The 23,803-nt window shown below is 43.4% G+C and overlaps 1 protein-coding gene across 1 annotated transcript in view; it reads left to right on the forward strand.

Moving 5' to 3' along the window:
* The first annotated feature begins 8,176 nt into the window (after positions 1-8,176).
* LOC124620108 (hemicentin-1-like) overlaps positions 8,177-23,803 on the forward strand; it is a 125,366-nt gene continuing 109,739 nt past the window's right edge. Inside the window, exons 1-2 of the mRNA XM_047146777.1 lie at positions 8,177-8,348; positions 21,848-21,972. Coding sequence (XP_047002733.1) covers positions 8,177-8,348; positions 21,848-21,972 — 297 coding nt within the window. The remainder of the gene's footprint in view (positions 8,349-21,847; positions 21,973-23,803) is intronic.

The following is a 23,803-nucleotide window of genomic DNA, read 5'->3' on the forward strand; positions in this document are numbered from 1 at the left end:
CTGGGACGCTGAAGGGGTTATTCTGTTCGATGTCCTTCCCCATGGTCAAACGATCAACTCTGAAGTGTATTGTTCTACTCTTCAGAAATCGACGAAACGAGTTCAGCGTGTTCGTAGGCACAAAAATCTGAACGAACTTCTCCTTCTTCATGACAACGCAAGACCTCACACAAGTCTTCGCACCCGAGAGGAGCTCACAAAACTTCAGTGGACTGTTCTTCCTCATGCACCCTACAGCCCCGATCTCGCACCGTCGGATTTCCATATGTTTGGCCCAATGAAGGACGCAATCCGTGGGAGGCACTACGCGGATGATGAAGAAGTTATTGATGCAGTACGACGTTGGCTCCGACATCGACCAGTGGAATGGTACCGTGCAGGCATACAGGCCCTCATTTCAAGGTGGCGTAAGGCCGTAGCATTGAATGGAGATTACATTGAAAAATAGTGTTGTGTAGCTAAAAGATTGGGGAATAACCTGGTGTATTTCAGTGCTGAATAAAACAATCCCTGTTTCAGAAAAAAAATGTGTTGCATTACTTATTGAACTGCCCTCGTACTTCCCTGTGTGGCAATGGAAAAAGCCCTCGAAGACGTCAAAAACATAAAGTGTGGAACTTGATCATATATGCGCTAAATACGTAGATAAACGTCCCCATAAACCCTTGTCTTCGGAAGACGATATTTCACAAATGTCTGGCCCTCTATACTGTGGCGTCCCGTTTATTTAATTACTTAATTTTCTCAAATAAATTCGGGGCTCAGACGGACCGTGTTTGGTAACCTACATAAAGCAAAACATACGCCGGCAAGGCAGTTCAATAACCTATTTGTATATAATCTGTCTGCTTTCATCCTGACTCGTATCTCTTAACTGTTTTATAAATTGACTTTAAAACACTGCTACAGTCCGCTCTATTTAACCAACGAAAGACAGAAGAGTCGGCAGGACAAAAGCAGGACTGATGACAATGATTAACTTCTTCATCTTGGGTTGCCACCAACTAACTCGAATATACACTTCAGAATCGGCGAAGAAATCTCCGCGGAGAGATTCAGCTGCCTCTACCGATGACGTTTCATGCAATCCGCAATACGTCTGTGTTAGGAACGGTATCCAGACAGGCGACAGTCACATAATGGATATAAGTTCCATCTCAGAGCTTTGGGGGACTGTTAGCAAACGCAGTCATTGGTAAAAACACAAGTGAGGACTGCCCATCAAGGCCCCTCGCGCTGGAGGTTCGAGTCCTCCCTCGGGCATGGTTGTGTCTGTTGTTTTAGCATAAGTTAGATTAAGTTAGTTTAAGAAGTGTGTAAGTCTAGGGAACGATGACCTCAGCAGTTTGGTCCCTTAGGAATTCACACACATTTGAACATTGAACTGACCATCAGCTACAAAATATTTTTGTACCAAGATATACCTTGCTTCTCCCATACTTATCCAAGTGTCTCCCATCTTTCTTTGTGTTATTATTGTCTAATTAGCGGCGTAGTCATACAATCTTTGGATGTCTCTGTAGATTTATCCCGTTTATAGTATTTAGTCTATCATAAATAATTCATAAACGTTGCCTTATACAGTATGTTTTTCCATTGGAAACAACGAAATTAACGGGGGATATCAAAATGAGAAGTGCAGAAGTAGCAACTTTCCCGTATATAATCCAATGAAAATATTAATATACAGGGTGATTCACCTGCCCCTACCGACGTCATTTTATGCAACCCCTCCTGACAAAACAATGTTGTTGGGCAGTTCACTCTGGAGATGTGAAACACATTGTCAAAATGTCGCAGAATAACTGGTAAAGTATACGAAGGCATCATAGAGTTGTACAAATTTCGCCTGTAGACCCACTTAAGCACATTAACGCAGCGAGTCGTGTATTAAGTCTTTACACTGTTATATACCAGAATGTTTACGAAAGATTAAATACTATAAAATATGTAAACAGAGACATCCAAAGTATACGAGAGCGCAGTCGGAACTCGACTGCCGGTTTGTGTGTGTGTGTGTGTGTGTGTGTGTGTGTGTGTGTGGTAGGCTATGGTACAGCACTGTTGGATAGCAGTCTTACTGAGCTTACTGAGCAAGCCCCGGGTCCCTCTGCTGCGGCAGCAGCGTTCGCAAATTTTAGGAGCACCGCTTAGCGGCTGTCGCCGAGGTCAGTGCGTTCTGGCGAGCTTTCAAGCTCATCAGGCTGGTATACTAGAATGACCAATACTCACTTCTATTTTTTATAGTATGATTTCGTTTGTTAACAGTTGCTCAAATCTCTAAGAGTGAACCTATATCGATTACATGGTTGATGGCTATCTGGATACCATTCCTGATTCAAAGATATCGCCGAGTTGCACAGAACAACATCGGTAGGGGCAGCTGAGTCAACCTGTATATATAAAAGTAAATGACCAGACTGATGCACTGACTCATCATAGCCGAGTCCAAACTGCTAAGACAAAAAACTCGAGGATGGTGATGAGCTTATACTGTAGGCATCATTCAGAACAAACCTTTTAGAAATTCTACGTCTAAGGGAGTGAAATAGAGGATGGATTTCTTTTTTTTTTTTAATATGTCGCTATTAAGGCAGATTTTTCCCTTGGAACTGCAAAATCTGGTATTTCGTTTCTCAATCAGATATTAAAAAAATACTTGTTCAGCATTTTTGTAAATTCAACGTCTAAGTGGGTGAAATAGAGGACGAAAATTTTTATGAAATATTTCGTTACGTTAAAACGTTTTTGAAGCTAAATGTATGAAAATTGGTATTTGGCTTCTCGGTTATAAATAAAGAAACATCTGTCCAGAATGAAATTTTCACTCTGCAGCGGAGTGTGCGCTGATATGAAACTTCCTGGCTGAATAAAAGTGTGTGCCGGACCGAGACTCGAATTCGGGAATATTGCCTTTCGGGGAAAAGTGCTCTACCATCTGAGCTACCTTAGGACGAGTCAGGCCGCGTCCTCCCAGCTTTACTTCTGCAGTACCTCGTCTCCTACCTGCCAAACTTCACAGAAGCTCTCCTAGCTAACCTTGCAAAGCTGGCTCTACTGGAAGAAAGGATATTGCGGAGACATTGGTAGAGCACTTGCCCGCGAAAGGTCCCGAGGTCAAGTCTCCGTCCGGCACACAGTTTTAATCTGCCAGACAGTTTCAAAGAAATATGTGTTTGGGGTTGAAATTTTCTTCGGAAATATCACCACAAAAACTCTACGCGGTTCAAATGGCTCTGAGCACTATGGGACTCAACTGCTGAGGTCATTAGTCCCCTAGAACTTAGAACTAGTTAAACCTAACTAACCTAAGGACATCACAAACATCCATGCCCGAGGCAGGATTCGAACCTGCGACCGTAGCGGTCTTGCGGTTCCAGACTGCAGCGCCTTTAACCGCACGGCCACTTCGGCCGGCAAACTCTACGCGGGTTTAACAAATTCCTCCCACTCCAGCTACCAAAATCGGTTTTCTGTGAGAAGTACATTCAGAAAATATCGTGCTTCTAAGCCCCTAATTAGCGTGAAAAGTTTCGAAGGTGTTGCATTTCGCCGGCAGTTGTGGCCGTGCGGTTCTAGGCGCTTCAGTCCGCGACTGCTACGGTCGCAGGTTCGAATCCTACCTCGCGCATGGATGTGTGTGATGTCCTGAGGTTAGTTAGGTTTAAGTAGTTCTACGTTCTAGGGGACTGATGACCTCAGATGTTAAGTCCCATAGTGCTCAGAGCCATTTGAACTGTTTGTTGCATTTTGTACTAGATCGAAGAAAGTTATTTAACGGTCACCACAACAAATCATCTTTGTCACAATTGCAAAGAAAAATAAACTGATCGTAAATACATTAATTGTTTTGTAGTCCTAAGATATATTTATTTTTTTGTTGTAATTAATTGTTGTCATTACTAATGACAAATAGATACCACGGTTACATGCGATTGCAAGTAAGGAATATCCGTTTGAGGTGAAGGAATACATTACCGGGTGTAAGACTGGCGCAAATAGCTATAGAACCACTAAATCGATTTATCTCTTTGTTTTTTTAAACTAGCTGTAGTGAAATTAAACCAAACCAATTGAAACACTTTAATTATGCAATGACTAGCATCCATATAAAAGGTCACTCACTCTTTTATTAAATTTTAGTTTTCTGTCTGGCAGCTTAGTTTGCGCAGACTGGAAACACTGCTATTTGCACTGTATTTACATTTACACATGAGTAATGGGCGAACAACATACAAATTCAGGTAATGAAAAACAAAAAATCCGTGCTGACTACACAGTCTACACAACCGAAGTGGCGGGCGCTATGCTAGTTGTGTATAAAACTTCAAAAACAACAGTAATTAAAGTTCTTTCCTCGAGTGAAACATATTCAAATTGGTCAAAAAAAATCACTTTCTGTTTAAAATAATTTGTAGAGACTTCCTTTTCGCAGGTCGTAAAACTATAAATAAATACATCGGAATACTAGTAAAGCTGAGATAATATTTAACTACATGTAAATGAAATATGCAATTTCCGCCCAACGTTAATTTTTAATGACACCGACGTAAATCCGATTGTAATTCAACGTAACAGTAATAACAGAATAGCTGTCATACATCAAAGAACAATGATAACATAATTATGTATTCGCTGTTAGAAACAATAGATCTCAAGTAGTGCAACGAACGGAATTCCAGAGAACAATACACGAGTGCTACTCCGAGGAGAGAGGGCTATTGACACATCTGCAACTGGTTGCCAGGCACTCGGTACAGCTCGGTCTTCGGAGGCGTCACGTATTCTCCCGTTAATCACCAATTGTACTAAAAAGAAACAGAAGAAAGTTATTAAAATGCGTAGTAAATATATTTGGTCGGGTGCTGCGGAAGAAGTATCACCAATGAGTTTGTGACACTGCAGTGGTCTACCAAATGTAAGAACACAGGTATGGCTCGTGTGTCTTCCTATACGCTTGAAGACAATCAGCCTGTACTCTGCTGTTGCAGCCATCAGACAACTGGCCCGCAAAGCTACCCAGACTTTCACTATTAGTATGAGATCCAAAAAGTGGATGACGGGTCCGTATACGGGTAATGTTGCCAAACTGTTAGAACAGTGGTTCGGTTGGATACTGAAACTGTTTTGGAAACTTGTGGTAAGATCTTATGGGACCAAACTGCTCGGGTCATCAGTCCGTAAGCTTACACACTACTTAAACTAACTTAAACTTACGCTAAGGACAACACACACACCCATGCCCGAGGGAGGACTCGAACCTCCAACGGGGGTAGCCGCGCGAACCGTGACAAGGCGCCTCAGATCGCACGCCTACACCGCTTGTGGTAAGATCTCTGAGACTACGGTTGAACTTTAAGGTTACTCTTGTGATGCAACAAGGGGCGTTCAATAGGTAATGCAACACATTTTTTTCTCGGCTAGTTTCAGTTAAAAAATGCATAATTCGATGTGGGACGTCGTGTATGGTAATACTTCTGCTTCAGCTCCTACAGTTTCATGAAGTTTCGATAGATGGCGGCGACATACACAGCCTTCAAAATGGCGTCTCTAACGGATATGCTTTCCAACTACAGAACTGTCATCCAATTTCTCTTAGCGTGAAAGCAGAGCATCGCAGAAATTCGTAGACGCTTGCAGAATGTCTACGGAGACCTGGCTGTGAACAAAAGCATGGTAAGTCGTTGCGCGAGAGTCCTTTCATCATTGCAACAAGGTCGTGCAAACCTTTTAACACTATTCCCTAATAACTGAACCTTTAGTTCTGTCACGGGAAAAGCTACGTATAACACTAACGTGCCGTAACATGCTAATGTTGCCCTCTGAGAGAATTTCAAAGTTCGACCTGCGTGTAGCTAATGGAAAAGGGTATCGGACTATAATTTCGAATTTTATGAAGTTGACTGTAAAACCAAACGGGCCTTAATCTTGGGAGATAACAGAAGTGGCAAAATTATAAGTGAATGAAAAAATAAGAATGAATGGTCGCCAGCCTAATTAGGCGCATTGATTTGGAAATATATATTTGATAAAATTGGATATTAGTTATTGAACTTACTTTTGATGAGGTTTCCCTTTTAATAGCAAACAGGAAACAAACTGACACAGTGTACTCTGTGCTGTGTGTAGCAGCAGTTACCAATAACGCACACACCAGTCAATTATGGGGAGCAAAATTGCACCTAGCTCGTACTAGTGACAACCATAATCATTAGCGTTACTTAATCAAAATACTGAAACATCGCTGCATGAAGTGCATAACTAATTATGGACATGAGGGGCTTCTCTTTTGACTGACATGAAGAACAAAGATAAAGATTAATAACATCTTCAATACACTTTTTAAGCTCCTCTGCATATGGCAGTTTTCCTTAGCAACAGTAATAGTTCATTTTTTTTCTTAATAGGAGAACAATATGACGGGGACCCATAAACTGGTATAGTTTCACTAGCCAAGGTTGTTTGATTATTGCAAAAGTGAAAACTATGTCTAAAAGTAGCTATCTCTAAAGTAAAAACTATCTCAAAAATTACTTTGCAAGGTAATAAAATGCAACACTGGGTTTAATTAACTTCAAAAGGAACCATTCATGATGGGTACCAAAACTACACTATCTTTGAAAATGTGCATAACTTTTCATCTAATAGTATTACCGCAAATCGGTTCATTAAAGATTTATATGTACTTGTACTTTAACCACCTGTGAAGCAGGTATTCTTGGCAATAATACTGTATTTACACAATCTTGCACTGTAATCCTACAAAACTATATTTTATAATAAACTAAGGATACTTTAGCAATAGCCTATCCAACTTTACTTTATGGTTTTAGCTTTTAAATAATTAAGGTTTTCACTCTCCTGTTGATTGATCTTTAAATTTTTGTACTTAAACTTCCTACTTTTACCATCGCACTTGGAGTAGTCCATAAACAAAGCAATCAAATTTTATTCTTACTTTTACTTTTGCTACTCCTTTTACTTCAAACAAGAAATCACTTTCAAACACGTGAATGCCAGAATTGTTCATTTAAATCAGGATACTTGGGTTTAGTAGCACTTAGTTGAGGAACCTGCGTAGGTTCGTGGTTAGGTTTGAAGTTACAGTTTCGAACACGAATTGACGTTTTATGTGATTATTATTGAAACAACACACAAAATAACTGGTGCATGCCAATACACATTACGTAACTGAATGTATGAAGTCTATGAAGCAGTGGCGAAGATTAGTGGCAGGCGAAATGGCGTCTAACTGTACCCACGGCTCTTGATGTGCGAATGCTCTATAAATTCTCTTCTTGGCGTCGGATTTTCAACATATTAGAGCCATTCCATTATTCCGTGAATACCCAATAATAGTCAGATCCACTGCCGAGGTAAATCCCTTCTAATACAGCTTCCAATGCCTGTCTTAGCACCGTCGAGGTGTACCGTGCTAGGGCTAGTCACACACTACGTGCCGTTCACACAAAGGAGCCGCTCAGCTCGACCGCCAACCCAACCTTTTACATCGCGCCACGCCACTTCCGTTGCGGAAGGACTTCCCTAAAGCGTTTACATGTTAAAAATACACGTGTCCTAAGCATGAACCAGCTTTAAACAAACATACTTCTTTCATAAATGTCTTCATATTATAACAACTTAAAATTACAACATATTCTTTTGCTTTTTTCGTGTATACGTTACAAAACTCCAATTTTCTTGCCATAGAGTAAGTAGTTCAAACAACACAGAATACACACTTCATAAATTGCAGATGCACAATTACTCAAAATAATCTTACTCTTGATCGATATAAGTGTTACAAGCTAGCCAAGACTGCCAGGTCGCGGAGTCACTGTTTGCACAGGCAGTTGCATCACAAGCCACTAGCCGACCACCGCTCTGCTCTGCCAGCATTGTAGGGCGACAATAAACCGAAGGCAGTGGATGCCTCAGCCTCGCTGCCGCTTCCCGTGTTGAGCCACAGCATAGAGCCCTAATAAAGCAATTTGGAATTTCCGGCTGTTTCATTGGTGCTGCACGGCATCGCCCTGTACCTCAAATCCACCAGCTATTACTGTGTGTAGCTCTGATGTTCTGTCATTGCTGCTGTATTTCTTGAAATCAAAAATTGTAGATACTACGGTTTTTGGTGACAAGGTTGCTTCATTTCTGCTTGTAGCCTGTCAGCACAATGGAGTTGTGGTTGGTTCAGTTGTTACAACAGCAACAGCATCTAGACTTGCTTTGTCAGTTGGTTACAGTTTCACAGGATGCCATGGTTCTTCTGCAACTACCCTTGACTCATCCATCTGCACCCCTAGCTTTTCCACCGTTCGAAGAGGCGGAGGAGGACTGGAACACATGTGAGCAGCATTTGCAGAAGTAGTTCGCATCGTTTCAGATAGAGGACCCGACTTTCCAAAAATCGTTCATCCTGTTGGTCAAAACCAAAACGTTTCATTTGCTTTGGAAACTTGCATTATGAGCGGACGCAGCAGTGTTGTGAGATGCTCAATCGTTATTATCTTAAGTAAACCCTCGTAGTGGCTTCCAGTATGGAGTTTCATCAGCAGCGAAAGAAATCAGGTCAGTCCTATCAAACGTGACAGCTGACCTTCGATGTCTAGTCAGAAGTTCAGATTTATTTGTGCTCATTGCTGACTTTCTGATAAGCATCGTTGTTATCCATTCTGCTTCAGACCAAGAGGTGTGTCCGGAGACGTTGCATTTAGAAGACCCAACAGTCGCGGACGTCCTGGCTACTGCTCAGGCATTCGAAGTGTTGCACACTGCAACTGAACAGTTTGACAATATAATGGAAATAAATCTGCAATGCGTTTTGTTCCACAACAAAGGCATCGTTCACTCATACTCTCATCGTTCTTATCTTGTTTGCACCGTTTCCCGTCGAACTGTAGCTCTTGCCGACGTAGTTTCCCCTCATGTCGTGATAGCTTCTGAGGAAACAACCATAGTTGCTGTCCACACCAGTGACAGCTGTTTGTCGTAGCTACCAGCACTGCCGACCCTCAGACGCAGATGTGGACTTTCTGGAGATCCATAGCGTCAAGCTGGCGCACGGCCAGGAACTCAGTGTTCCCAGCAAGACCTACATCACGCTGCAAATTCAGTGATAATCGTATTGTTTCCTGGTCGATACTGGCTCCTGCGTGTCCCTTGTGAATCTTGAAACATAGCATCACTTAGGTCGCTCATCTCTTTCCTGCACCAGTCGGCATTTGGTAGGTTAAGATTCCAAAATAACGCCGAAACCGCCGCCGCTACAAAATACCGTGAATGACCTGATTAGTAAACAATGCAGTATTTACAAAAGAAATTTACTAAAAGCAAGCGGTTTAGTAGAATCACCTGAATCATTTCTAGCAATATATGTAATTTTGAAATTAATAAAAAGTTTGCCACAGCTTCCAGGAGAGGGCAAGTCCCCCCAATCGCCTCTCCTGACGGACGCTTATGAAAGGAAGTAAGATTACGCAGGATAGGCGTAGCAAGCAAAGTATCAGTACACTGGCACATCTTCCTTCAACAAAAGAACTCTACTGGTATCAAGTGTTGGTTCATGTGGTGGTGAGTCAGAAGTGTATGGCTGGTGCACAGAAGTGCGTGGAAAGGAAACGTGATTCATCACAAATCCGGAAAGCAGGATGGAAGCATTTTAAATTCGGTTTTATCGAAAAATCATAAGTTTTGTGGACATATGGACTACTAAATGAAGAAGTGCCCATTGTAAACAGAATAGGCGATAAAGTAAAACCAGGAAAGAACCCCATCCATGACGGCACTGGTTAGAGTGATATGTGTTATAGCATCATGGAGTGGCTGACTTGGCACTATATGGTACAGCAGAGATGAAAAACAGTAGGTTCAGACGCAGACTAGAAAATACAGAACAGACTACGCAGGTTACTGACAGTAGTAGTTAGCTACAGATAAGAATATTGGCACAGTATATCGAGCACACTGTACAAGCGGTGGAGTGACTAATAGTTAAAAAAAAATGGAAGTTTCGAAACCTGCTCCAGAATGGTGCCATTTGCTTTCTGAAGGAGGAGAAAATGAAAACGGCTCTCTTGCTGCGGAGAAACGCGTTATCCGATACTCAACGAGCGGAAGTGTCTGTTTCAGTGACACCGAGTCTCCACGGGCCCAATTAAGTCACCCATTAATATTCACCGTTAATTCTCAGTATCCTTTTTCCGCACTTATCACACAGTGAAACTGTTTTGGGAATCAAGTATTCCCTAAACTGAAAGAAGAATGTGGTTCATAGAACTTGCGTGTAACATGTTAACGTTTATCTCGCGACCCCCGTCTCTATCCCAATTAGATACTACTAGCTACCACGTTGGCTATGTGGTTTATGTATAAGTGCACGTATCTGGAAGGCACATCGGAAATGAGTCTGTGTAGAGTACAAGGCGTGAGTCTGTGACTCCGAAACAACTTACTACACTAATGTGTTTCCACCATGCGCTTCTGTGCTCGGATCTCCCTCACGATTTTGTGGTACCCACTGTTGATTGAACACTGTCACGTTCTCTTATGAAGGGGAGTTTTCCCGCGCTTGTGCTGGAAAAGTTATAGGAAGAACCAAGAAACAACAGCGCAAGACATAAAAACTACTTGCTGAGTATCCAGCATTGCTTGGGTATTTATTTATTCCCATCTTCTATTAGTTCATCTGCTCCTTTCCCTTTCTCTGTCCATCTGCTCCTTCCCACTTTGTCAATCCCTCCCCCAAGTAAATTTACCCCTCCCCTTTTCTCTGTCCATCCCCCACACCCACATCTATGTCCATCACCTCCTCCCATCTCCCTCCCACCTCTGCCTGTCATCTCCTCCTCTTCTTCACTCTTCACGTTGACACCCTCACACGAATAGAGAATTTGTAGTCCTTTCCCCCACAATATTTCTTTCCAGGTAGTAAGTAGAACGTGTAACAAATTTGGTTGAAATCGATCCAAGGGTTTAGGTGGAGTTATTTACCTGTGGCATTGCTCGCTTATGCACATCTCACAATTATTTCAAATATATGTAACATGAAATTAAAATCTTCTGGATTCTTAGGCCACGTCACATTTCTTCTAAACGATCGACGTTTCGACCCTTCTGTTCGGATCTCCTTCAGGATCTTGTAGTATCCACTGTTGACTGAACACTGTCAAAGAAGTGTCCAGCTTGTGCTGGAAAAGTGAGATTATTGGGAAACATTTTTGTGGCTACTATTGGTATGCCATCGTCATTGAATAATAAGTGAGGTATTCCCACGCCATTTCCGTAGAAGGGGTTATTGACCAAATCTCTTGTGGTTGCTATTGGGGAACCATCATGAGCCGTTAGAAACGCAGTAGTGCTAGAGAAGAGTTATTGATTAAAATTGCTCCTGCTGATATTGGTGAGTCATCATTGGCTAGAAGCGAAATTCGCAGAGAAAGATAAGGGTAATATTTCTCCAAAATATTATTGTCCGTAGAGGTGGCTTCCAGGGCGTTGTTTGTATTGCTCACCCGCCGCGGCCGCGTATTCAGTTCTTTGATAGCTAGAAGCCACGATGCAGGAAACATAGCAGTCTTCTCTACCGAAGTTACCCGCATTCTTCAAAATTTCAATCACTTCTCGGACTTTTCTTCTATAAATTTTGGCTTCCTTAGCCAGCACATGTACGTTATTGAAATCAGTCTCAACACCACAGTTCTCCTGATTTTTCACTACCCGATTTCACACTTTTTTTTAGCCGCCAGTACCGGATACCAAGGACCAGTTACAACGGTTATGCACCAGCGTTCCCCAGAAAAGATACAATGGACTTCATGTCACCCTTCCCATCCGAATCAGTGCAGGCCACAGGTGGAACAACGTTATACTAATAAGTGGACTCATACTCGATTTTATAATCGCTGAAATAACATCACGTGTCCTCTCAACCCCTTGTAACACAACAGCCTATTGTAAAAGGAAGAGACACTTTATTCAATCACAAACACGCGACCAGGGACGCACAGACGGCGGCAAAGATCTGATCATATTCATGTTGACAACTGAAATCAGCTTCACAGGAGCACGTGGAGGGTCAGTTTCACACTATGCTCCACAGATGGGGTTGTCTCTGGACTTCCACAAGCCGTTACGGTGACCGGGGAAACCCTTCCGTTGGGCACCACAAAGGCGGTTCGTTTCTCATGGCCGCTTTTCGGGTCCAGTGCAGAATTAAAGCTCAGTTCAAAATTAATAAACATTGGACCATGTGTCTGGCAGAAGAACCAGTGGGCTGATTTTAAGAGGAGAAGATGGACGATTTCGAATGTGAAGACGCGCCTTCAATATCCGCATTAGTTTATAAGTTATTGTAAGCTAAAGTTTATAAGCAATTCTTGAACCATGAAAGAGAAAATCTCGGCAACGCATTATGCGATTGCAACAAAAGAGGTATCTACGGATATATTTCGTAGAACTGTATCGGTCTGTGATAGCATCTTTATGATAGCATCTTTACTGAAATTATTCACATATTTAAATGAGAGGCCGAAAAGTGGATTTCGCACAATTAAAAGAGCTTTTCTCACTAAATAAACAGAAATATAAAAGTAGCGGCAGTACTGTAACTTTAGCTATAAAGGAAATTCTTTGACGTATAATTTAAATTGTCTGTTAATATTTAGACTTGTGAATCCGAAAACGGAGGAAAACCAAAGAAACTATTGTTCACAAATAAACTATGGCGATAAAAGAAAGCCGATAACAGCCCAATATTTCTCGGAAAATTGCCGTGTAATTTAATACATCATAAGTGTATTAAAGGTTAAAGTTAAAAATTTCAGCAATTTTAGTGATACCTGATCGAGGTTTCCTGGGTGAACAGCGGCAATCTGGAGGGGAGCCTACGCTCGGGCTCCGTTGGAGGCGGTCAGGCTGTGTAAGGAGAAAGTTTTATCTGACGAGCGGTGAAATAGCCACTAGTTCGCGTGTGTGAATTATTCAGAGTTCCTACTTCCAGAAACAGATATTTTTCGGCATCTCATGAACTGGTTACTTTTCGGGTGGCGTGTGGTACAAGCCGCACTTATAAGCCTTCAGTGTGTAGCCGTTGTGGAATTTATAGTTCGATATACTATGGAACTTAAACGGCTTACTAAATATTATTCGCGCAATTAATAGTAATTTATTCAACGGCTTCCAAGATCTTAAGAAACTCGGTCATGCTCTGAAATTAATTTATTGTCAACTGTGATTTTCGATGTTTCTGTATTCTTATTGGAAATGAACTCGAATTTGTGAAACTTTGAAAAATACGTGAGTGTGTACGTGATTTTTGCATAGTAAATCCTCCATAAATTTGCGAGTATATTAAATACTTCCGTGAAAGCCACGCGCGGTACCCGGGCGGTCGAGGGCACCTTGTCACGGTTCGCGCGGCTCCCCCCGTTAGAGGTTCGGTCCTCCCTCGGGCATTGGTCCACAAATTTCCAAATTTACTTCTGTGGAACATTGGGTACATTGTGAGTTGGAGCCCCATAGACGAAACGTAGCCAAATTTGTAAGTCAAACTATATTTATGTGAGCCGAGTGAAGTGTTTGTGTTGTGTAATGTGAGGGTAAATCTTTTCGTCCAGTAACACGTTGGGGCTCAGAGCTGATAAAGAACTCGTTAACAGTTTAGAACATTGACTTTCGGCGAGCTGAGAGAGGGATTGTATTTTGTTTCGTAATCCACAACACATGCTCATTCCCATACAACCCAAAATGTCGCACACTGAAGTATCCTTTCGTTTTCGCCTCGTCTTTGGGTGCTTTGCTTTTTTGTCATGCGGTGTATATAGACACACAGGGTGTTTTAAAGGAAGCGTCATGTTCCTACAGGAAGGGCGCTGATCAAAACTAGAAGCGTAGTATCTATAATAATATGTCGGAAACCAATACCTGTTATGATACGGGCAAATTGTCCTCCCTTCCGTCTTGTTACGTAGAAGTAGACACTGTAAGCAGTGCTGTATGTTGTTACCATGCATCCTAACATATCCTTCAGCCATTCTACGCAGTGAATCGCTCACTCTTTCAAATGCACCTGGCTCTATTGTGATTGCGTCCCATTCGTTGGAGCCGGCCGAAGTGGCCGTGCGGTTAAAGGCGCTGCAGTCTGGAACCGCATGACCGCTACGGTCGCAGGTTCGAATCCTGCCTCGGGCATGGATGTTTGTGATGTCCTTAGGTTAGTTAGGTTTAACTAGTTCTAAGTTCTAGGGGACTAATGACCTCAGCAGTTGAGTCCCATAGTGCTCAGCGCCATTTGAACCCATTCGTTGGTTACACGCTCCTGTACCGTCTGCACGTTGTCGGTAGGCTGGGCGTTCCCTTTAAATGTCCTCATAGCTACAAACCCAACGGCTTCAGATCCAGTGAACGATGAGGCCGTACTACCGGACCTCCTCGACCAATCCATGGCACATGGACCCGTAAAAAATGGAGTGGTACTCAGTTGTGCATAAACTACAATCGTTGTTTACAAATCTTTAACATCATGCAGCGCGTCAGCAACAATCGTTGTCTTTCTGTAAAAGTGACTCAACAGTAGCGTTGATAATTCGTTGCGGAGATATCAGTGATACACAGCACCTCGTTAATATCAATTTCGTTCATTGCATTAGATGCTTTGGGGAAGCCTGCAACTGTGTCACTCGTGGTTTAAATAATGAAAACTGCACCAGTTACTTATTATTTGCTGCTTAGCACAACGCGTTTCGAGAATTTATTCTCATTTTCAAGTGCATTTGTGCATTTCTTTACATGAATATGTTTGGTGAAGTTTGCAAGTGAGCTTTTCTTCCCCTCTTGCGTCTTTACGTAGTTAGACTGCAATCGGAAAATGAATTTTTGAGTTTTTTTTATTCAGAATATAACACACACGTAAATCGTCAACTGTTTGTTTACAAAATATGCTGCAAAGGTATTATGACACTGTGGTTCAAAAAATGGTTCAAATGGCTCTGAGCACTATGGGACTTAACTTCTGAGGTCATCAGTCCCCGAGAACTTAGAACTACTTAGAACTACTTAAACCTAACTAACCTAAGGACATCACACACAGCCATGCCCGAGGCAGGATTCGAACCTGCGACCGTAGCGGTCGCACGGTTCCAGACTGTAGCGCCTAGAACCGCTCGGCCAGCGCGGCCGGCAACACTGTGGCTTCACCAAGAGTTTGTACACAGAGTTGTTGCAATGTTTTGGATGATATATGTTGTAAATAATAATATGTATTTTTTCACCTTGATTACTAAATTATCGATTACATTTTTTTTCTTTTCCCTTTTTTTTCTAATGAGGAAATGTATATTTTTATGAAAATTGTCGCATTATGTGTATTTATGAGGCACGTACATTTTATCATTAGAACAAAAAATGCAATCAACAAGTTAGTAGTCAGTAGTGGTAAAAAATATATTTTATTATTTACATCCTCATACATATAATGTAATCCAAAATCCTGTAACAACTCTTACTGTGTACAAACTCTTTGTGAGGCCATAGTGTCGTAATATCTTTGCCGCGTGTTTTGGAAACAGTGTAAGTGATGATTTGCGTGTGTGTGATATTCTGCATAATGGAGGAGGCACAATACCTGTAGGTAAACAAACATAAATACCATTTCTAACATTAGCATTTTTAAAAAAATCAAAAATTCATTTTGTCCGATTTTCCGATAGCAATCTAACTTAGTATGCAAGATGGGCAGAAAATCACACTTCCATCCAAACATCACCAAACATTCTCTTGTAAACAAGTGCACAAATTCACTTTAAAGTGAGAGTAAATTCTCGAAACGCGTCGTGCTAAGCAGCAAAAGATAAGTAGCTGGTGCAGTTTTCATTGTTGAAACCATGTTAATTGTTTGGTAAAGTGTATGGCCCTATGAATCTGTCACAATTCCTAGCCCATACATTGATCCTTAAGCCTCACCTCCACGATTTCTCGAGGATGTGCATCTGCTCACTTATGTATGTTGTGGTAACTTACTATGCCGTCTCTCGTGAATCATGCGTATAGCATAAAATACTACACATTACTCGTCACTAGTAAAAGTATCATATCTCAACCGGTATTGGTTTCCGATCACATAATAGTAGTAATGGGAATAGCAGTATTGGTAGTAACAGCAGCAATAGTTTTATCCATACACAGGTCTTTTTTCACTAAGATATTGAACATGTCTTGGTATTACATTTTAAGAACAACAACAAAACCTTCTGGGTTGTTAGGCCGCATTATGTTCATTCTATACGATCGACATTTCGACCTGTCTACTTCTTCGTGGATGTCCACGGTCGACTGAACACTGTCGAAGATCAGTGTCACGTTATCTTATAAAAAGTCAGCAGAATTACATAAACACTAATTCATATATACAGGCATTTACATACAGGTCTATTTCGACAAGGATGGGAGAGTCGGCCGTGGTCTTATAGTAGGATTCCATCCAGACATTTTCTTGAAATTACTATCTGCATTTAATCTGACAAGGTCATTTTTTCTCTGCAAACTGAAATTCGCTGCATTTGTTCTCTTAGTGCCCAATGCCACTTAATTACATATTGACCGATTGTTAACTTCTCTGAGGGTTTATTCGTAAAGAGTTCTCTTGTTTTCGCACTGAAAATAATATTACTGTTATCAGCAAAAAGAGCTTTTCACCCGTCATTAACACTGTTGTAAAAGTCATTGATGTGTATAAGGAAAGGTATTGGTGAAAACTGGTTTCTCAGGATGGGGCAGGATAAGGTTACGGTTGTGGACAGGGCCATAATCAGTTACTCTCGCCGGCCTCCGTGGCCGAGCGGTTCTAGGCGCTTCAGTCTGTAACCGCGCGACCGCTACGGTTGCAGGTTTGAATCCTGCCTCAGGCGTGGATGTGTTTGATGTCATTAGGTTAGTTAGGTTTAAGTAGTTCTAAGCTCTAGGGGACTGTTGACCTCAGATGTTAAGTCCCATAGTGCTCGGAGCGATAAAAAAAATATAGTTACTCTCGGTTGCACAACAAATACGTAAACTTTATTTAAGGAAATTAAAATTTGAAAATAATCTCTTAAAAAAAAGCACAGTTGACTGTATGACGGCTGAAGGCCTTATCGCAGGAAAAAAAATTCCACATTTTTAGGGCCGAAGGCCACCAACAATAACCTCAAATAACAAACGGCTGAAGGCCTGAATTAGAAGTGAGAAGAACAATTCCAAATAGCACCTTTAAAATAAATACCTTGCTTTCAAAACAAGTTTGCTTTAAAAAAGACTTATTGTAACACGGCTGAAGGCCTTATCACGAAAGACGTGAAATTATTGCTTGGCTGAAGGCCACAGCAACAATAATTAGAAAATTACAAATATCTTTGAAACGAACATCACAATCTAAGGAATCAGGACAAGCTGTTCTCAGCAAGTGGTCCAACGGTCGGCCTGGGAAGGTAACTCAAACATAAGGTAAGGTTAGACAGGCAGCCAAGATTTGTACTCACATAACAGGATGGCAACTCAAACTAGGGGCAGCTTAAGCGCCGACCTACCGACTAACCAATCGGCCTAACATCCGATCACCGGTACAACGATGGAATATACTCAGGCAAGGGCGGACAGACAGACAGCACTACATCTTCAGAAAACACCCAAGGCCGAATGAAACACTAGAACCAAGGTAGCCCTCCCAAAAAATATGCAAAGTACAATACAAGAGGCTATCGAACTACACGCCATGTCGGACAGCGTCAATACGACGAGGAAAGGTACACTGCTGGAAAAGTACGCTAACCTCTGTGGCAGGTAACTGGCGCGTTAGCGGCCACAAGGCAGAAAATACCGCTGGTTGCACTTCACTAATAAGAATAATACTAAAATCAATGATGAATAACAAATAGAGAAAGACGGCTGCAATATTTCACCGCCTCGATACACTTCACTCGTTGCCACCAGGCTCAGCGGCCCTGGGAGCAACAACCTGCCGACCAAAGGCGAGATCTCAGAATAGGCGGGGTTGCATTAGCAGTTAACTCTTCACTCAACTTAATCGTCCAGAGTTCGGTGTGCAACGAAGTCGTCGCTCCCGCAGCTACCCCTCCTCGATCCGGCAGCGGCAGCGCGCCGCCAGCGGGCCCGGCTTGCCCTCGCGCTGCACGGACCTGCTCGCTGCTTCGCCCCGACTGAACTGATGTCCGTTCGCAACTCCTCACCAAATCCAGTACGCAGACAGCATTAAAATAACTGCTCATTCAAAGCCACAAGATACACACGGATCCGGGAAAACAATTCTACTGACAACTCACAATACTGAAACCAGTCACTGTGAAACAACACGGACGAATTATAAGTCGGCACAACCACAGAGAAACCAGAAGCCGTCGGAAGACCAAATGCACGTCGTCGCTACGACTACCGACCAAACGGCCAACCAACGGTCATCCCCACTCATGTCAGGCAGGAGAAAGATCACAGTATAAATCGTCGACTGACAACTTATTGCCATGAGGGCACTTCGACGGACACACACACACACACACACACACACACACACACACACACACACACACGTGAAAGTTGCGAATATCACGGTCCATTCAGCTAAAACTCGCTGAATCCGGTCCTTGTAGTGGTCGTACACTCTCGTGACCACATTCTTCCGTCGGACAGTGCATGTGTGTCGCCAGCGGTCGAGCGAGTACTGGCTGTCCGGTCCTCACTGCTGCTCCGTCCCAACTCAGCTCACTCGACACACGACGACTCGGAAATACTAGAGGTCGCTCCAAAGATGGTACCACAGTACGCGCTATCGATAAGCGCTGCTGCTGCCACTCACGGACAGACAAGGCGACCAAACGTAGTGGCGCCAGTGAACGCACTAAGAAAACGAGACGCCACTATCGCTATAACAAGATGCCAAGCTATGAACGGCATCAACGCGAGCCGCACACGGCTCAATTGGTCCAAATATACTATCCTGAGAAACTCCTACATTAATGTATTTTGCTTCTGATAAGTGCTTTACTAAAAGTTTAGATTTATTTGAGATACATGTCATCTCTGCTGTTTGTATCTTGTCTGCTAAGTATGAGCGGTATCAGCCATTAGCTGTGCCTTCTATGCCAAGAACATCTTGCTTATTTAGAATAATCTTATACCCAGCAGTACCGAAGGCTTCAAAAGGTCTAAAAATATGTCTGCGACACAATCTTTGTCAAGAGCATCAAGTGCCACTTTTGAGAATTCTAATATGGCAGATGCTTTACCTCAGCTGCTTTAGAAACCAAAATGCTACTCATTTAAAAGGTTGTATTTATTCAAGTAATTCGATAATTTGTCTATTATAATTGAGTCTATTATTTCTGAAAATGGTGAAAACAAGGAAATAGGCCAGTAGTTTTCTCTGTCGTTTGCTTTACCTTCCTTTAGCAGAAGTACGGAACTTCCCTGATGTGAATGATTTATTTATAATGTTTGTTAAGGAAGATTGTATACTCTGTGTGCATTGTTTCAGCACACATGGGTACTTCATCTAAGCATAATGACTTCTTGTTTTTTAGGTATTGGACAGCTTTGCTGGCTTCACCGTCTGTGGTTGGTAGTAACGTCATTGTGCTCAGTGCATAACAGAAATTTTGACCGATACTACCTCCTATAGGAATATATATTCAAATAGTGTCCGTCTTATATCTAGCGCTAGCGCTAGTGATGTATATCTACTGTTGGTCACAATCACACAAGAAAGCTAAAGCCTCTACAACTCGCTTGCTGAAAACCGCCTGAAGAATTACATGTCTGCTTTGAGGGGCATGGCTGAGTTTTTGAAGGTGTTATATGTACTATATCTGGAGTGAATCATCCTCCGTGATCAATAAATTTTCTCTTCTGTTATGGAAAACTGAAAGAGTTGGTAAATGCGTTTCCCTTGCACGGGCGTGATGGGCTCAGTGGTTTTGGCTTTTGTGAGCAAGTGCGTGACTTAGAAAGCGTGCAACATATCCTCGTGTGGAACGCCGACTGATACCTGGTTTTGTGAGCTCTAAAACAGCCCCACGAAATAATATTAAAATTAGGCCAGTCAGGCTCCAGAGCAGATTGTAAGCACATCAAACGGTTAATTCTTGTCCACATCCATAGTCGGCCCAGACCAAAACTCATGTAGCCTGATTAAGGGAAGAGTGGCCCATTGTATCCAGACTGTGGAGTAGTCCTATCCCCTGCAAACCCGACGCCGGTGGTAGCGCCCAGAATAGTGACCAGCACTAGATGTGAGGCGCGCCCAGGAAGTGGTATATCACTAACAAGAGAAACTCCCGATCGCACCTACCTCAGATTTACTTGTAAGGTGGCCCAGTAGATAGCCCGTGAAAAACTGAGCACAGTTCAAGCATACAGACAGGAAAAAAGTGGACTGAACTGTCAAAACAAAGGAAAATAGAAACAGAAAAGCTAACAAGTGTAACAATGGGCGCGTCTGCATAGCGGTAGCGCTGTGGTGAGGTAGTTATGGCGATGGACCGTCAAGCAGACGACCTGTGTTCGAATCCCCCTTCTGCCATTAATTTAATATAATTTTTTTCACCGCATTATGAACTGTCCATCCAGTCACTGAAATGTTTGTACTTTTTCTGTAGTCTTGACAGTTGTCATACTATACATTGTTCATAGAACATGCGTTATGTGGAAAGAATACGTTACCGTTGCAAGTAAACGTGATGAATAGTGCGAGCAGGCGAGATACAGCAAACAAATCAAGAAAATGGTTCAAATGGCTCTGAGCTCTGTGGGGCTTAACATCTGAGGCCATCAGTCCCCTAGACTTAGAACTACTTGAACCTAACTAACCTAAGGACATCACGCACATCCATGCCCGAGGCAGGATTCGAATCTGCGACCGTAGCAGCAGCGCGGTTCCGGACTGAATCGCCTAGAACCGCTCGGCCACAGCGGTCGGCAACAAATTCAAACATTAAAAACATATGTTTTGATAGAGCACAGAAAAACTTTGTGACTTTTGAATTGTTGCGTTCGTATGTTGCAGCTTATGTGACAGACTACTATGTTTTCATCATTTCCTTGGGATTGATCGTATTCACATTCATTCGAACACCTCAATCGGGGATGGAGGCATATCTCACTCACTTACCAGGAGCACAAATTAGACGTTTCGGTAAAAGATTGCTTTCATACGACATACGCTTTGTCACTAATGCCATGTATGACACACCAGACATGTTTTCCAGTGGAGGATTCGGCTGGACGTATCGCCTTGTCATGAAACATTTGGGTCCCCATTCGAAAGACATCCTTTCGGCTACTAATAGAGTAGCTGTGCAGAATCAACTTTAATTGCAATCAGCTTTCTTACACCCCTCTGTTGCAAACGGACGTTACACCATGACACACAGAAATTTGAATACAGTGAACAGCGAAAAAAAAGAAGAACAACAACAACAACAATTTGGCACAAGTGGGGTTTGAACACGACTTGTCTGCAAGGTACTCCAACACCGTGACCACTCACTTAATCACCACGCCCTTGCTATTTCCAGCTGTCCTACACTGCACTTCTTGTCCTTTGACCGTTGACTGTTTCTATTTTGCTTTGTTTATAGTCCAGTACACCTTCTTTCTGTTTTCATACTTTAACTGTGTCAGTTTTTGACGGGCTGTCCACTGGGTGCTCTTACCACTAAATCTGATGGGATTGTGATGGATGGGGTGTTTCCCTGGTAAGACTGGCACTTTAATTTTCGTTTTTCTTATTTTTATGTAATAGTATTATTGCTATAAATTCGAGAGCATGAGCTGAACTCGCTGTTGGACGTCACTGTTCGCACAGACAGCGTGGAGAGCGGCTGGGGCCTGGAGCCATCGTTCGACGTGAGCGCCATGACGGAGGTCCGCGTCCCGCTGGGGGGCACAGCGCTGCTGCCCTGCAGGGTGCGACACCTGGCTGGCCGCCCGGTGAGTACTCGAGAGCGCCCGCCGAGCTAACGACCACCTCGCCAGAGGGCTAGCTATGTGTGTGTGTACCAAACTTGGTACATGTAAGTTTCACTAGCTAGGAAACAATATCGTTGGTGTAAGACATTCCAGAGCTGGATTTCAGTAAAGCATTTGGCACTATGCCCATTGCAGACTGTTCACTAATGGACAAGAATACGAAATACACTCCTGGAAATTGAAATAAGAACACCGTGAATTCATTGTCCCAGGAAGGGGAAACTTTATTGACACATTCCTGGGGTCAGATACATCACATGATCACACTGACAGAACCACAGGCACATAGACACAGGCAACAGAGCATGCACAATGTCGGCACTAGTACAGTGTATATCCACCTTTCGCAGCAATGCAGGCTGCTATTCTCCCATGAAGACGATCGTAGAGATGCTGGATGTAGTCCTGTGGAACGGCTTGCCATGCCATTTCCACCTGGCGCCTCAGTTGGACCAGCGTTCGTGCTGGACGTGCAGACCGCGTGAGACGACGCTTCATCCAGTCCCAAACATGCTCAATGGGGGACAGATCCGGAGATCTTGCTGGCCAGGGTAGTTGACTTACACCTTCTAGAGCACGTTGGGTGGCACGGGATACATGCGGACGTGCATTGTCCTGTTGGAACAGCAAGTTCCCTTGCCGGTCTAGGAATGGTAGAACGATGGGTTCGATGACGGTTTGGATGTACCGTGCACTATTCAGTGTCCCCTCGACGATCACCAGTGGTGTACGGCCAGTGTAGGAGATCGCTCCCCACACCATGATGCCGGGTGTTGGCCCTGTGTGCCTCGGTCGTATGCAGTCCTGATTGTGGCGCTCACCTGCACGGCGCCAAACACGAATACGACCATCATTGGCACCAAGGGAGAAGCGACTCTCATCGCTGAAGACGACACGTCTCCATTCGTCCCTCCATTCACGCCTGTCGCGACACCACTGGAGGCAGGCTGCACGATGTTGGGGCGTGAGCGGAAGACGGCCTAACGGTGTGCGGGACCGTAGCCCAGCTTCATGGAGACGGTTGCGAATGGTCCTCGCCGATACCCCAGGAGCAACAGTGTCCCTAATTTGCTGGGAAGTGGCGGTGCGGTCCCCTACGGCACTGCGTAGGATCCTACGGTCTTGGCGTGCATCCGTGCGTCGCTGCGGTCCGGTCCCAGGTCGACGGGCACGTGCACCTTCCGCCGACCACTGGCGACAACATCGATGTACTGTGGAGACCTCACGCCCCACGTGTTGAGCAATTCGGCGGTACGTCCACCCGGCCTCCCGCATGCCCACTATACGCCCTCGCTCAAAGTCCGTCAACTGCACATACGGTTCACGTCCACGCTGTCGCGGCATGCTACCAGTGTTAAAGACTGCGATGGAGCTCCGTATGCCACGGCAACCTGGCTGACACTGACGGCGGCGGTGCACAAATGCTGCGCAGCTAGCGCCATTCGACGGCCAACACCGCGGTTCCTGGTGTGTCCGCTGTGCCGTGCGTGTGATCATTGCTTGTACAGCCCTCTCGCAGTGTCCGGAGCAAGTATGGTGGGTCTGACACATCGGTGTCAATGTGTTCTTTTTTCCATTTCCAGGAGTGTATTAAGAACAATAAGGGACCCAAGACTGAACCCTGTGGGACACCATTCTTGATACCTCCCCAGTTAGAGGACTCTGCTGGTTTTTGTAGACTATCTGTACTGTTAATTTCAACTTACTGCATTCTTCCATTTAAGTATGAATTAAACCACTTGTGCACTGTCCCACTCATACCACAATGCTTAAGCTTATCTGGAACCATTTC

This window comes from Schistocerca americana, chromosome 6 (genome assembly GCF_021461395.2).
Source record: "Schistocerca americana isolate TAMUIC-IGC-003095 chromosome 6, iqSchAmer2.1, whole genome shotgun sequence".
NCBI lineage: Eukaryota > Metazoa > Arthropoda > Insecta > Orthoptera > Acrididae > Schistocerca > Schistocerca americana.